Consider the following 12,882-nt stretch of genomic DNA (forward strand, 5'->3'; position numbering starts at 1 on the left):
GCCTCTTCCACAGATTATCTAATTTGCACTGGATTATATGGCAGCTGGAAAGCGTCCAGAGGAGGGCGACTAAAATGATTAAGGGTCTGGAGAACAAGCCCTATGAGGAGCGGCTTAAAGAGCTGGGCATGTTTAGCCTGCAGAAGAGAAGGCTGAGAGGAGACATGATAGCCATGTACAAATATGTGAGGGGAAGTCATAGGGAGGAGGGAGCAAGCTTGTTTTCTGCTGCCCTGCAGACAAGGACACAAGGGAACAGTGGCTTCAAACTCCAGGAAAGAGATTCCGCCTGAACATCAGGAAGAACTTCCTCACTGTGAGAAAGGCTGTTCGACAGTGGAACTCTCTCCCCGGCGCCGTGGTGGAGGCTCCTTCCTTGGAAGCTTTTAAGCAGAGGCTGGATGGCCATCTGTCGGGGGTGCTTTGAATGCGATTTCCTGCTTCTTAGCGGGGGGTTGGACTAGATGGCCCATGAGGTCTCTTCCAACTCTACTATTCTATGACTCTATGACAGTGTAGACTCAAGGCCCTTCCACACAGCTATATAACCCATTTGGTCTCCTAGCAACCCACTCAGCCCAGGGGACAGGCAGAGTTAGGCTTCACTTAGGCCTCTTCCACGGATTATCTAATTTGCACTGGATTATATGGCAGTGTAGACTCAAGGCCCTTCCACACAGCTATATAACCCATTTGGTCTCCTAGCAACCCACTCAGCCCAGGGGACAGGCAGAGTTAGGCCTCACTTAGGCCTCTTCCACAGATTATCTAATTTGCACTGGATTATATGGCAGTGTAGACTCACACAGCTATATAACCCATTTATAATCTTATATTATCTGCTTTGCACTGGATTATCTTGAGTCCACATTGCCATATAATCCACTTCAGTGTGCATTTTATCCAGCTGTGTAGAAGAGGCCTCATATAATCCAGTTCTAAGCAGATAATATAAGATTATAAATATACAGTAGAGTCACTTATCCAACATAAATAGGCTGGCAGAACGTTGGATAAGCGAATATGTTGGATAATAAGAAGGGATTCAGGAAAAGCTGATTAAACATCAAATTAGGCAATGATTATACAAATTAAGCACCAAAACATCATGTTATACAACAAATTTGACAGAAAAAAATTTGACATGCGCAGTAATGCTATGTAGTAATTACTGTATTTTGCCCTTTACTTTACTACAACCAATTCCTCAATACTTTAAGTCAGCAGTTCAGCCGGCACAAGGGTTTAACCCACTGCACCATAATGCTTTCCATTAAGTGGTCCTTAAGTGAATCCTGGGCTGTTTTGAAACTCTACTTACTCCTGGTTCCCCCATTTTCTAGGTCTTGATTCGTTTTCGATGGTTTTCTCCAGCTAACCGTATGAGTGCCTGTTTAGTTTTCCCCTAAATGCCGGGGCTTTGGGGGTAATGAGGGTTTTACAAGGCTTTTCTGCGAGGGCTTTATAGCTGCCTGGCAGCTTGATAGGAAACTTCCTGTAGCCGTAAAGGCGGCATCATTAAACACTCGTAATATAAAAGGGTATCGTGAAATAAAAGGAGGCCATAAAATAGCACTAAATCACACAGTTGTGTGGCAGGCTTCAGCCTCCGATGCCTGGATTGTTCTCGGCATCCAATGCCTAGCTTTTATTTTTCTAGATTTGCTAATCTTTGGACATGACTACAGAGAGGCTTAGTCTACAGTCTTAAAATACGTACCAGGTCTAATGGTGCATATATTCCTTAGTGAACAGGGTTCCATACTTTGCACTTTAACAACACAACCGTTCAATGCTAAGGCTTCCCCGTCTGCTCAGGGTTCCATACTTCGCACTTTAACAACACAACCGTTCAATGCTAAGGCTTCTCCGTCTGCTCAGGGTTCCATACTTCGCACTTTAACAACACAACCATTCAATGCTAAGGCTTCTCCATCTACGCAGGGTTCCATCCTTCGCACTTTAACAACACAACCGTTCAATGCTAAGGCTTCCCCGTCTGCTCAGGGTTCCATACTTCGCACATTAACAACACAACCGTTCAATGCTAAGGCTTCTCCGTCTGCGCAGGGTTCCATACTTTGCACTTTAACAACACAACCGTTCAATGCTAAGACTTCCCCGTCTGCTCAGGGTTCCATACTTCGCACTTTAACAACACAACCGTTCAATGCTAAGGCTTCCCCGTCTGCTCAGGGTTCCATACTTCGCACTTTAACAACACAACCATTCAATGCTAAGACTTCCCGCCAAATGGAACTGTAGAGGAGAGTCTACTGAACAAGCCAGTCCCTGCCCCATATCTGTTGAGGAGTTGCTTTTCATTCAACCCTCGTGCTTACTAAGGATGCTTTAGCTGGAATTCCTGCATTGGGAAGAGAATTGGATTCGATGAGCTATTCTCCCAACTCTGTTTTTATGTGTACCTCGAAATCTGGACCGACTCAGATAAGAGTAAGAATAAGTCCTCCCCACTGCCCCCTTTCGTGCCATTTTCCTGAATTAATAGTCAGAACAGGCTGCGGTTTGCATTGTCCCACTCTCCACTGTATCAGCATGAACTGAAATGATTTTTAAATCTTTCCAAAGAGTGGTTTTTTTTCATCAAGCCCCTTCCAAATGCGTCTGAAAGCAGTTTGGAAAAGACCACAGATGCAGCTGCCGGGAGATGTTGCGTGAGCAATTACGCACCGGAGCGAGCCCAGACGCATGTGCGGAGGGATTACCCCAGAGCAGGACGAGGATCAAATGATTCTGGCTCCAAACATCCAGGCAGAGGAATTGTCCAAAAGAGGGTTGCTTTTTTTAGCATGCAAATAAATACTATAGGTATTTATGGGCCTAGCAGCATGTGTTTTTGAAGGATTTCATGTCCAGAATCACTGTGAGTTTTCCAGGCTATACTGCCATGTTCCGGAAGCATTCTCTCCTGACGTTTCATCCACATCTATGGCAGGCATCCTCAGAGGTTGTGAGGCCTGTTGGAAACTAGTCAAGAGAGGTTTATATACAATGTTATACAACAAATTTGACAGAAAAAGTAGTTCAATACGTAGTAATACTATGTAGTAATTACTAGACATGTCCAAAAAATCGTTTTGAATCGTATATCGGAATTATTTCCGATTGTTCTCGCTTTTTGATACGCATTCCGAGACATTGTCTCACAGCGCAACCAGCAATGTAATTCGAACCATTGTTGGCCCATTCTCTAATTGTCTCTTAATATTTAGTTAATTACCCCCCCCCCAAATGTTTTTAATATATTTTTAAAAATATTTTTAAAAATATTTTGTTTCTGCAACCTACCTAGAATGGGAGCTTAGCGCAGCCTAACATGGCTGCCGCTCCCCGGCCAATAAGAAGCTTCCACGATGGACGCAAAGGTGGGGGCTAGGGTTGATGAGGATAGCTCAAGAAATGAGGGCGGGAGAGCCCTGTAAAAGTCCCCCCGGATTCCTTTTTTTTTTTTTTGGCGATTGTGCATGCACGTCCGCCATTTTAGAAACATTTAGAATCATTACAAATTTTCGGAAATATCTGAAACTTTTAGGTGAAACAATCGGAAATACTTTCTATATCAAAGCTCCAGCGCCCCCTACTTTAGAAATGAGAATTGAAACATTTTTTTCATCGATCGGACATGCCTAATAATTACTGTATTTACAAATTTAGCACCAAAATATCACGATATTTTGAAAACATTGACTACAAAAATGTGTTGGATAATCCAGAACGTTGGATAAGTGAGACTCTACTGTACTCACCAAAGCGAGCCCAGACGCATGGGCAGAGTGAACAGGAAAACCTTTAGCTTTTACCAGGCAGGAAACAGCCAGGCTTTGAAGCTACAAAGCCATTAAATACTAAGCTAGGTGGCCAATTGCAACATTCAAGCAGAAGAGAGTTCTTTCGTGTACCCTGGACATCATTCCACCGATAAATAACCCCATTTGTCTAGTTTCCAACAGACCTCACTACCTTCGGGAACATGGCCCGGAAAACTCACAGCAACCCAATGATTCTGGCCATGAAAGCCTTTGACAACACATGCAACCACTCTTTCTTTCTGTAAAGAAGAGTGTTTTTATTTTGATTTATGGATGTTATGTTTAATTTCGTTTTAAAAGTCATGTTTGACTATGTTTGTAAGGGTAAGTATTAGTTACTAGTGCGTGGGGGATGGTAATATAATAATAATAATAATAATAATAATAATAATAATAATAATAATAATAAAACTTTATTTATACCCCACCACCATCTCCCCAATGAGGACTCGGGGCGGCTTACATGGGGCCATGCCCAGAACAATACAATATAAACAGCATATAAAAGAACAACACATCAAAACACAGTGAACAATACAATAAATAATAATATCCATTACAATACAAATCAAGGAAACAATGAAAACAAGGGCGGACCAGCTCAGCATTCTGAGGGTGGAGCCAACTGCCGTTTGGAAGAAAAGGAGGGAATGTTTTAAAAACAGTTTAGTCTGTGATTTTTAGTCACAGGGAAGGCACTGGTTCCATGTTAGGGAAACCAGGGAAACTCAGTTCTCTAGTTGGGTCAAATTAAGCAAGTAAAGTAACTTGTTTAGGTTTATTTGTAGAGTCTGAGTAGTAAGGGGAAGTAATCCCAGTTAGATCCAAAGTGATCAGTTGATAGCTTTGGTTGGAAAGGGAAAGGAGCAAGTATTTTGAAAGTGTATTCATCATGTTATATTTGCAACTGATTAAGAAAGTTTAACTCTGAGAAGCAACCATTATCTAAGTGCCTTTAAAGAAGAAATACTGTAACCACCAAGCTCTGTGCCTGAAATAAACTTATTATTTTCTTTCAACATCCAAGCCTCTGTCACACATATATTCTAGACTAACTTAACGCTACCATCTAAAGATAATTAAAAGAAGAGAAAGAAAAGGTTCAAAAAGAAATTCCCCTCTGCCTAAGATCTCCACAACTGGTGGCAGCGGATATAAAATATCTATATATATAAAAGAGTGATGGCATCAGAGCAGCGGACAAAACAACAAAACTACAGGCCCCCCAACCTCGAAATTTGACAACACAACCCATCATTCACGGCTCTAGGTTGATACAACAAAAAGAAAAGAAAAATAAAGTCCTAATTAGAGGGAGAGGAATAATTGTTTTTATTCAATTGCTGCCAGTTACAAGGCTAACTTCCGCCCACTTGGTCTCCTAGCAACCTACTCAGCTCAGGGGACAGGCACAGTTAGGCCTCACTTAGGCCTCTTCCACAGATTATCTAATTTGCACTGGATTATATGGCAGTGTAGACTCAAGGCCCTTCCACACAGCTATATAACCCATTTATAATCTTATATTATCTGCTTTGAACTGGATTATCTTGACTCCACACTGCCCTATAATCCACTTCAGTGTGCATTTTATACAGCTGTGAAGAAGGGGCCTCATATAATCCAGTTCTAAGCAGATAATATAAGATTATAAATATACAGTAGAGTCTCACTTATCCAACATAAACAGGCCGGCAGAACGTTAGATAAGTGAATATGTTGGATAATAAGAAGGGATTCAGAAAAAGCCTATTAAACATCAAATTACGTAATGATTATACAAATTAAGCACCAAACATCATGTTATACAACAAATTGGACAGAAAAAGTAGTTCCATCCACAGTATTGCTATGTAGTAATTACTGTATTTACAAATTTAGCACCAAAATATCACAATGAATTTAAAACATTGACTACAGAAACATTGACTACTAAAAGGCAGACTGCATTGGATAATCCAGAACACTGGATAAGCGAATGTTGGATATGTGAGATTCTACTGTAATATCAAACAATTACTGTGGTAATCCAGTCCAACCCAATTCTGCCATGGAGGCCACAATCCAAGCAAGCCCAACAGATGGCCACTCAGCCTCTCAATAGTAATACAGTAGAGTCTCACTAATCCAAGCCTCACTTATCCAAGCCTCTGGATAATCCAAGCCATTTTTGTAGTCAATGTTTTCAATATATCGTGATATTTTGGTGCTAAATTCGTAAATACGGTAATCACAACATAACATTACTGCGCATTGAACTACTTTTTCTGTCAAATTTGTTGTATAACATGAAGTTTTGGTGCTTAATTTGTAAAATCATAACCTAATTTGATGTTTAATAGGCTTTTCCTTAATTCCTCCTTATTATCCAAGTTATTTGCTTATCCAAGCTTCTGCTGGCCCGTTTAGCTTGGATAAGTGAGACTCTACTGTACTACTACTACTACTACTACTAATAATAATAATAATAATAATAATAATAATAATAATAATAATAATAACAATAATAATAATAATAATAATATCATACAATCCTAAGGTTTGGAATGACCCCTAAGGATCATCCAGCTCAACTTCCTTCTACCATGCAGTAGGACACAATCCAAGCACTCCTGACAGATGGCCACCCAGCCTCTACATAATAATGATGATGGTGATGAAGATGATGATGATGATGATGATGATGATGATAATAATAATAATAATAATAATAATAATAATAATAATAATAATAGAAGCATAGAATCCAAGAGTTTGGAGAGAGCCCTAAGGGCCATCCAGCCCAACCCTTTCTACTATGCAGCAGGACACAATCCAAGCATTCACAACACATGGACAACGTATAAATACTATACAATACTACACAGGGACATAGACCCCCTCTACCCCCACCACTTTCACAGTACACAAACAACCAAATGCATACTAAACATAAAGACAACCATACAACAGACATTCAATACCACCACTACCTCAACAATTTCTCACCAACACCACCAGACAACACCACATCAACGCGTGGCCGAGCACAGCTAGTATATAATAATATAATTAATCAAAAAGATCCCATCCCTGCCACATCTCCACACTTTCATTCTCGGGGTAGTAACAACAACCTGTAATGTTTCTGACTGTTGCACCACGACTGCAATATTTGGATAAAGGTCCACTTTGCAAGCCAGCGATGACTGCTCATGGCCTGCCTACCAATAAAATGACAGACTAGTATAGAGGAAAGGGGCTCAAAGTGCACGAGACCCGGAACCCAGACCCCTCGGTTGTTTCCCGGCTCCTGCTGGAGTCGATACCTGTGCCTGGAATACCGTAACAGCCTCTCTAATAATCCCGACCTCATTACGTGCGGCACCATTGAGCCCGAAACGCACTAATTTCCTGACCTGGTGAAATATATTTTAATAAGCTTGATCTAAGGCAGCGTTTCCAAGACAAAGGGAAACACTTAACGTGGCTGTCAAAATAAAGCACTCTTGGGCAGATGTTTTAAAATGTTAATAGGATTAATCCATCAGAAGCACAACAACCGTCTTTTGTCATTTCCTAGGAGAGTTTGTCTTCCTCTGTTTGGCATTTTGAACACAGGCGAGGGCGGAGGGAGGGGAAAGGGATGAAATGCAGAGGTTGTGCAATTTTTTCTTAAATTAGTTTATAGCTTGCTGTGCTGCCCAGTAATGCCTGTATCTGATTCTATGGATTTTTAGTGCTTTCCGTGGGATCTTCAATCAAACCCAGTTACCCAGGCAAGTTGATTACACTTTGGTTTTCCAACTGCTTCTTTTTCCACTGAACGTTTTTTGCTGTAGAATTCTCTTTCTCTCTCGATGCAATCACGGGCACCCCTGTTGTGCTTTTAATGATCTCTGTAAAGCTTTGCCGTGTGAGTGTTTACTTTTGTTTCAAAAGTATGCGGCCCTCCGAGGTCATTTACCTGGCCCCCGCCCTCCGTTTTATAATATAATATTTTATATCATTTTAAATAATATAATATATTGTATATACATATAATATTGATAATAATATGTTATACAATATAATACTAATAATACCATATAATAATATTAATTATATGATATATATCTATATATATAAAAGAGTGATGGCATCACGGCGACCCACAAAACAACAAAACTACAGGCCTCCCAACCTCGAAATTTGACGACACAACCCATCATCCATGGCTCTAGGTTGATACAACAAAATGAAAAGAAAAATAAAGTCCTAATTAGAGAGAGAGGAATAATTGCTTTTATTCAGTTGCAGCCAGTTAGAAGGCTAAGCTCCTCCAACTTGGTCTCCTAGCAACCCAATAAGAAATAATAAAAAACACTAAAAAATAAATAAAAACGCTAAAAAATTAATACAATAAAATACTATAATATCAGAAAATAACTAAAAATAATACAAGAAAATAATAAAATATAATAAACTAGCTGTGCCCGGCCACGCGTTGCTGTGGCGAAGTATGGTGGTATGGGAAATAAAGTATTGAGGAATTGGTGGTAGTTAAGGTAAAGGGTCAAGGTTTTCCCCTGACATTAAGTCCATTATAAATGGGTTATATAGCTGCGTGGAAGAGCCTTGAGTCTACACTGCCATATAATCCAGTTAAAATCCGATAATCTGTATCTTATAGGCAATGTGGAAGAGGCTTAAGTGAGGCCTAACTCTGCCTGTCCCCTTGGCTGAGTGGGTTGCTAGGAGACCAAGTGGGTGGAGCTTAGCCTTCTAACTGGCAGCAATTGGATAAAAACAATTATTCCTCTCCCTCTAATTAGGACTTTATTTTTCTTTTCTTTTTGTTGTATGAACGTAGAGGCATGGATGAGGGGTTGTGCTGCCAAGTTTGGTGTTTCTGGGATGTGTAGTTTTGTTGTTTTGTCCTAGGCCGAAATTTCATTACTCTTTTATATATATAGATAAAAAGATAACTTACAATAAAATTAATTAAAAAATACAAATAACGTCAAATAAAAATTACACAACCATTTTTAACCAATACCACCACCACTTTGCCACAGCAACACGTGGCCAGGCACAGCTAGTTACATATAATATTACAGTATAGTGGTATAGTTCAATATAGTAATATATAATGCTAATATTCTGCTATGCTAATAATATAATATATTGTATGTGCATACAGCTGCTCTGAGTCCCCTTCGGGGTGAGAAGGGCGGGATATTAATGTAATAAAGAAATGTAGTAAATTAATAAATAAATAATTTTAGACTTCGGCTCACCCAAAGTCTGAAATGACTTGAAGGCACACAACAACAACAATCCTAATTCCCTTGACTATCTCATTGGCCAGTAGCAGGCCCACACTTCCCATTGAAATCCTGATAGGTTTATGTTGGTTACAACTGTTTTCATTTTTAAATATTGTATTGTACTTTCATTGTTGTTGTTTTGCACTACAAATAAGACATGTGCAGTGTGCATAGGAATTTGTTCTTTTTTTCCCCCAAATGATAATTCGGCCCCTCCACAGTCTGAAGGATTGTGGACCGGCCCTCTGCTTAAAAAGTTTGAGGAACCCTGCAATAGAGGAACCGAACAAATGCCTACATACAAGAAACTAGGAAGATTGCACTTACCACTTGCCGCATCTTGTCCTTCTTTTTTTGATTGTGGGAAACGCAGAACTTGCCCAAGAGTTCTTCCTTTGCACAGCACGGCGAGGAGTTCAACATAGTCCTCACGCCAGTCAACATTTGCCCAAATCTTTCTTTGCATTTCACTGATCATTGGGAGAGAAGTGGGAGCTCTATTAGCAGGCAATACAAATTATATATCTATATATATAAAAGGGTAATGAAATGTTATAATGTAATAAAATATTATACTAATAATAATATAATATATTAATGATCTATATATATAAAATAATAAAAAAAATTCAGCCTAGGACAAAACAACAAAACTACACATCCCAGAAACACTAAACTTGGCAGCACAACCCCTCATCCATGCCTCTACGTTCATACAACAAAAAGAAAACGAAAATAAAGTCCTAATTAGAGGGAGAAGGAATAATTGTTTTTATCTAATTGCGGCCAATTAGAAGGCTAAGCTCCACCCACTTGGTCTACTAGCAAGCCACTCAGCCCAGGGGACAGCCTCACTTAGGCCTCTTCCACACTGCCTATAAAATACAGATTATCAGATTTTAACTGGATTATATGGCAGTGTAGACTCAAGGCCCTTTCACACAGCTATATAACCCATTTATAATCTTATATTATCTGCTTTGAACTGGATTATTTTGACTCCACACTGCCATATACAGTAGAGTCTCACTTATCCAACACTCGCTTATCCAACGTTCTGGATTATCCAACACATTTTTGTAGTCATTGCTTTCAATATATCGTGATATTTTGGTGCTAAATTCATAAATACAGTAATTTCTACATAGAATTACTGGGTATTGAACTACTTTTTCTTCCAAATTTGTTGTCTAACATGATGTTTTGGTCCTTAATTTGTGAAATCATAACTTAATTTGATGTTTAATAGGCTTATCCTTAATCCCTCCTTATTATCCAACATATTCGCTTATCCAACATTCTGCCGGCCCGTTTATGTTGGATAAGTGAGACTCTACTGTAATCCATTTCAGTGTGCATTTTATAGAGCTGTGTATGATCCAGTTCTAAGCAGATAATGTAAGATGATAAATATACAGTACAGTCTCACTCATCTAACATAAACAGGTCGGTAGAATGTTGGATAAGTGTATATGTTGGATAATAAGAAGGGATTCAGGAAAAGCCAATTAAACATCAAATTAGGTAATCATTATACAAATTAAGCACCAAAACAAATTTGACAGAAAAGGTAGTTCCATGCACAGTAATACTATGTAGTAATTACTGTATTACAAATTTACCACCAAAATATCACAATGAATTTAAAGCACTGACTACAAAACATTTACTACTAAAAGGCAGACTGCATTGGATAATCCAGAACATTGGATAACCGAATGTTGGATAAGTGAGATTCTATTGTAATATATACCACCATTCTTCGCCACAGCAACACGTGGCCGGGCACACCTAGTATATCTATATATATAGAAGAGTGATGGCATCAGGGCAGCGGACAAAACAACAAAGCTACAGGCCCCCCAACCTCGAAATTTGACAACACAACCCATCATTCACGGCTCTAGGTTGATACAACAACAAAAAAAGAAAAATAAAGTCCTAATTAGAGGTAGAGGAATAATTGTTTTTATTCAATTGCTGCCAGTTACAAGGCTAAGTTCCACCCACTTGGTCTCCTAGCAACCTACTCAGCCCAGGGGACAGGCACAAGAGTTTGGAGAGACCCCTAAGGGCCATCCAGCCCAACCCTTTCTACTATGCAGCAGGACACAATCCAAGCATTCACAACACATGGACAACGTATAAACACTATACAATACTACACAGGGACATTGACCCCCTCTACCCTCACCACTTTCACAGTACACAAACAACCAAATGCATACTAAACATAAAGACAACCATACAACAGACATTCAATGCCACCACTACCTCAACAAGTTCTCAACAACACCACCAGACAACGCCACAGCAACGTAATGTGCGTTTTTCCCATGGAGTAAACAACAAAACCACCGAACCAAATCACACCAAATTTGGCCACAAAAAGGCATAGTCATCTGATGTCTTTCAGTAAAAAAAAAAAACCCTATATAAATAAAGTCCAAATTACAGAGAATGAGGAAGAGTCATTCTCCCCCTGGCTGCCAGTCAGAAGGGTAGCCCCCCCTTTAGGCTCCGCCTCCTTTGTGTCACAACAACCTCCTCAGCCACAATGGGTCCAGGGTACAGGCAGGGTTCATTTGTGGCCCTGCCCTCTTGAGCAGGAGCCACGCCCACCCCTTTCCAGGGGGCACTGAATAATATTTTTTCTGGAAAGGAGGCGGTAGGCCAAAGAAGTTTGGGATCCACTGCTTTAGACTTAGAGTTGACCCAAGTGTGAAACAACTTGAAGGCACACAACAACAATCCTAATTTTGGGCTATTTCATCCTAGTCTGGCCCCCCAACAGTCTGAGGAGCCCTGACTTATCTATATATATATAAATGAGTGATGGCATCACGGCGACCCACAAAACAACAAAACTACAGGCCCCCCAACCTCGAAATTTGACAACACAATCCATCATCCATGCCTCTAGGTTGATACAACAAAAAGAAAAGAAAAATAAAATCCTAATTAGAGGGAGAGCAATAATTGTTTTTATCCAATTGCTGCCAGTTTAGAGGGCTAATCTCTACCCACTTGGTCTCCTAGCAACCAACTCAGCCAAGGGACAGCCAGGGTTCAGTTAGGGGACAGGCAGATTTAGGCCTCACTTAGATTATCTAATTTGCACTGGATTATATGGCAGTGTAGACTCAAGGCCCTTCCACACAGCTATATAACCCATTTATAATCTTATATTATCTGCTTTAAACTGGATTATCTTGACTCCACACTGCCATATTATCCACTTCAGTGTGCATTTTAAACAGCTGTGAAGAAGGGGCCTCATATAATCCAGTTCTAAGCAAATAATATAAGATACTTTATTTCCCATACCACCATACTTCACCACAGCAACGCGTGGCCGGGCACAGCTAGTCCTCTATATATGCTTCCCAAACAGTGGTCCTCCAGGTGTTTGGAACTCCAGCTCCCAGAAGCCCCAACCACCAGGAAGGTTGGAAACAGACAGAGGATCAAAGTTTAGAAATTGATTTGGAGAGGGGCTGGCAATACGGCAGGAGTCCAGAGCAGTGCCGTCTCTTCCTCGCTGAATTGCCGGAGCCACAGGAGGCCGATCGCTCCAGGCGCTCTTTGAAATCTTCCTTTTATCAACGGGAGGTCATAAAAAGTATTGTTATTTTTGTAAAGCCCTCTGCAGTCGCCCTGAGGGAGCCCCGGGGGACCTTTTGCCATCTCAAGGAAAGGCAAATCGCTGGACTGGGGCAGCACTTTAAAGCCCAATCCACAAAGTGTATCTCGGGCATCGGTTT

The 12,882-nt window shown here is 40.2% G+C and overlaps 1 protein-coding gene and 1 long non-coding RNA gene across 28 annotated transcripts in view; one reads left to right on the forward strand and one right to left on the reverse strand.

Annotated features, from left to right (window-relative positions):
* Positions 1–12,882, forward strand: part of msi2 (musashi RNA binding protein 2) — a 604,855-nt gene that overhangs the window by 511,357 nt on the left and 80,616 nt on the right. For 15 of the 26 annotated variants that reach the window (XM_062960125.1, XM_062960128.1, XM_062960149.1 and 12 more), the window contains one exon: positions 7,550–7,588. The exons of the other annotated variants lie outside the window; for them this stretch is intronic. In XM_062960125.1, coding sequence (XP_062816195.1) covers positions 7,550–7,588 — 39 coding nt within the window. The remainder of the gene's footprint in view (positions 1–7,549; positions 7,589–12,882) is intronic. 26 annotated transcript variants of the gene reach the window in all.
* Positions 1–12,882, reverse strand: part of LOC134293217 (uncharacterized) — a 291,557-nt gene that overhangs the window by 11,773 nt on the left and 266,902 nt on the right. For both annotated transcript variants that reach the window (XR_010000237.1, XR_010000236.1), the window contains exon 6: positions 9,446–9,588. This is a non-coding gene — a long non-coding RNA (uncharacterized LOC134293217). The remainder of the gene's footprint in view (positions 1–9,445; positions 9,589–12,882) is intronic.

The sequence above is a fragment of the Anolis carolinensis genome, unplaced genomic scaffold, assembly GCF_035594765.1.
Source record: "Anolis carolinensis isolate JA03-04 unplaced genomic scaffold, rAnoCar3.1.pri scaffold_7, whole genome shotgun sequence".
Taxonomy (NCBI): Eukaryota; Metazoa; Chordata; class Lepidosauria; order Squamata; family Dactyloidae; genus Anolis; species Anolis carolinensis.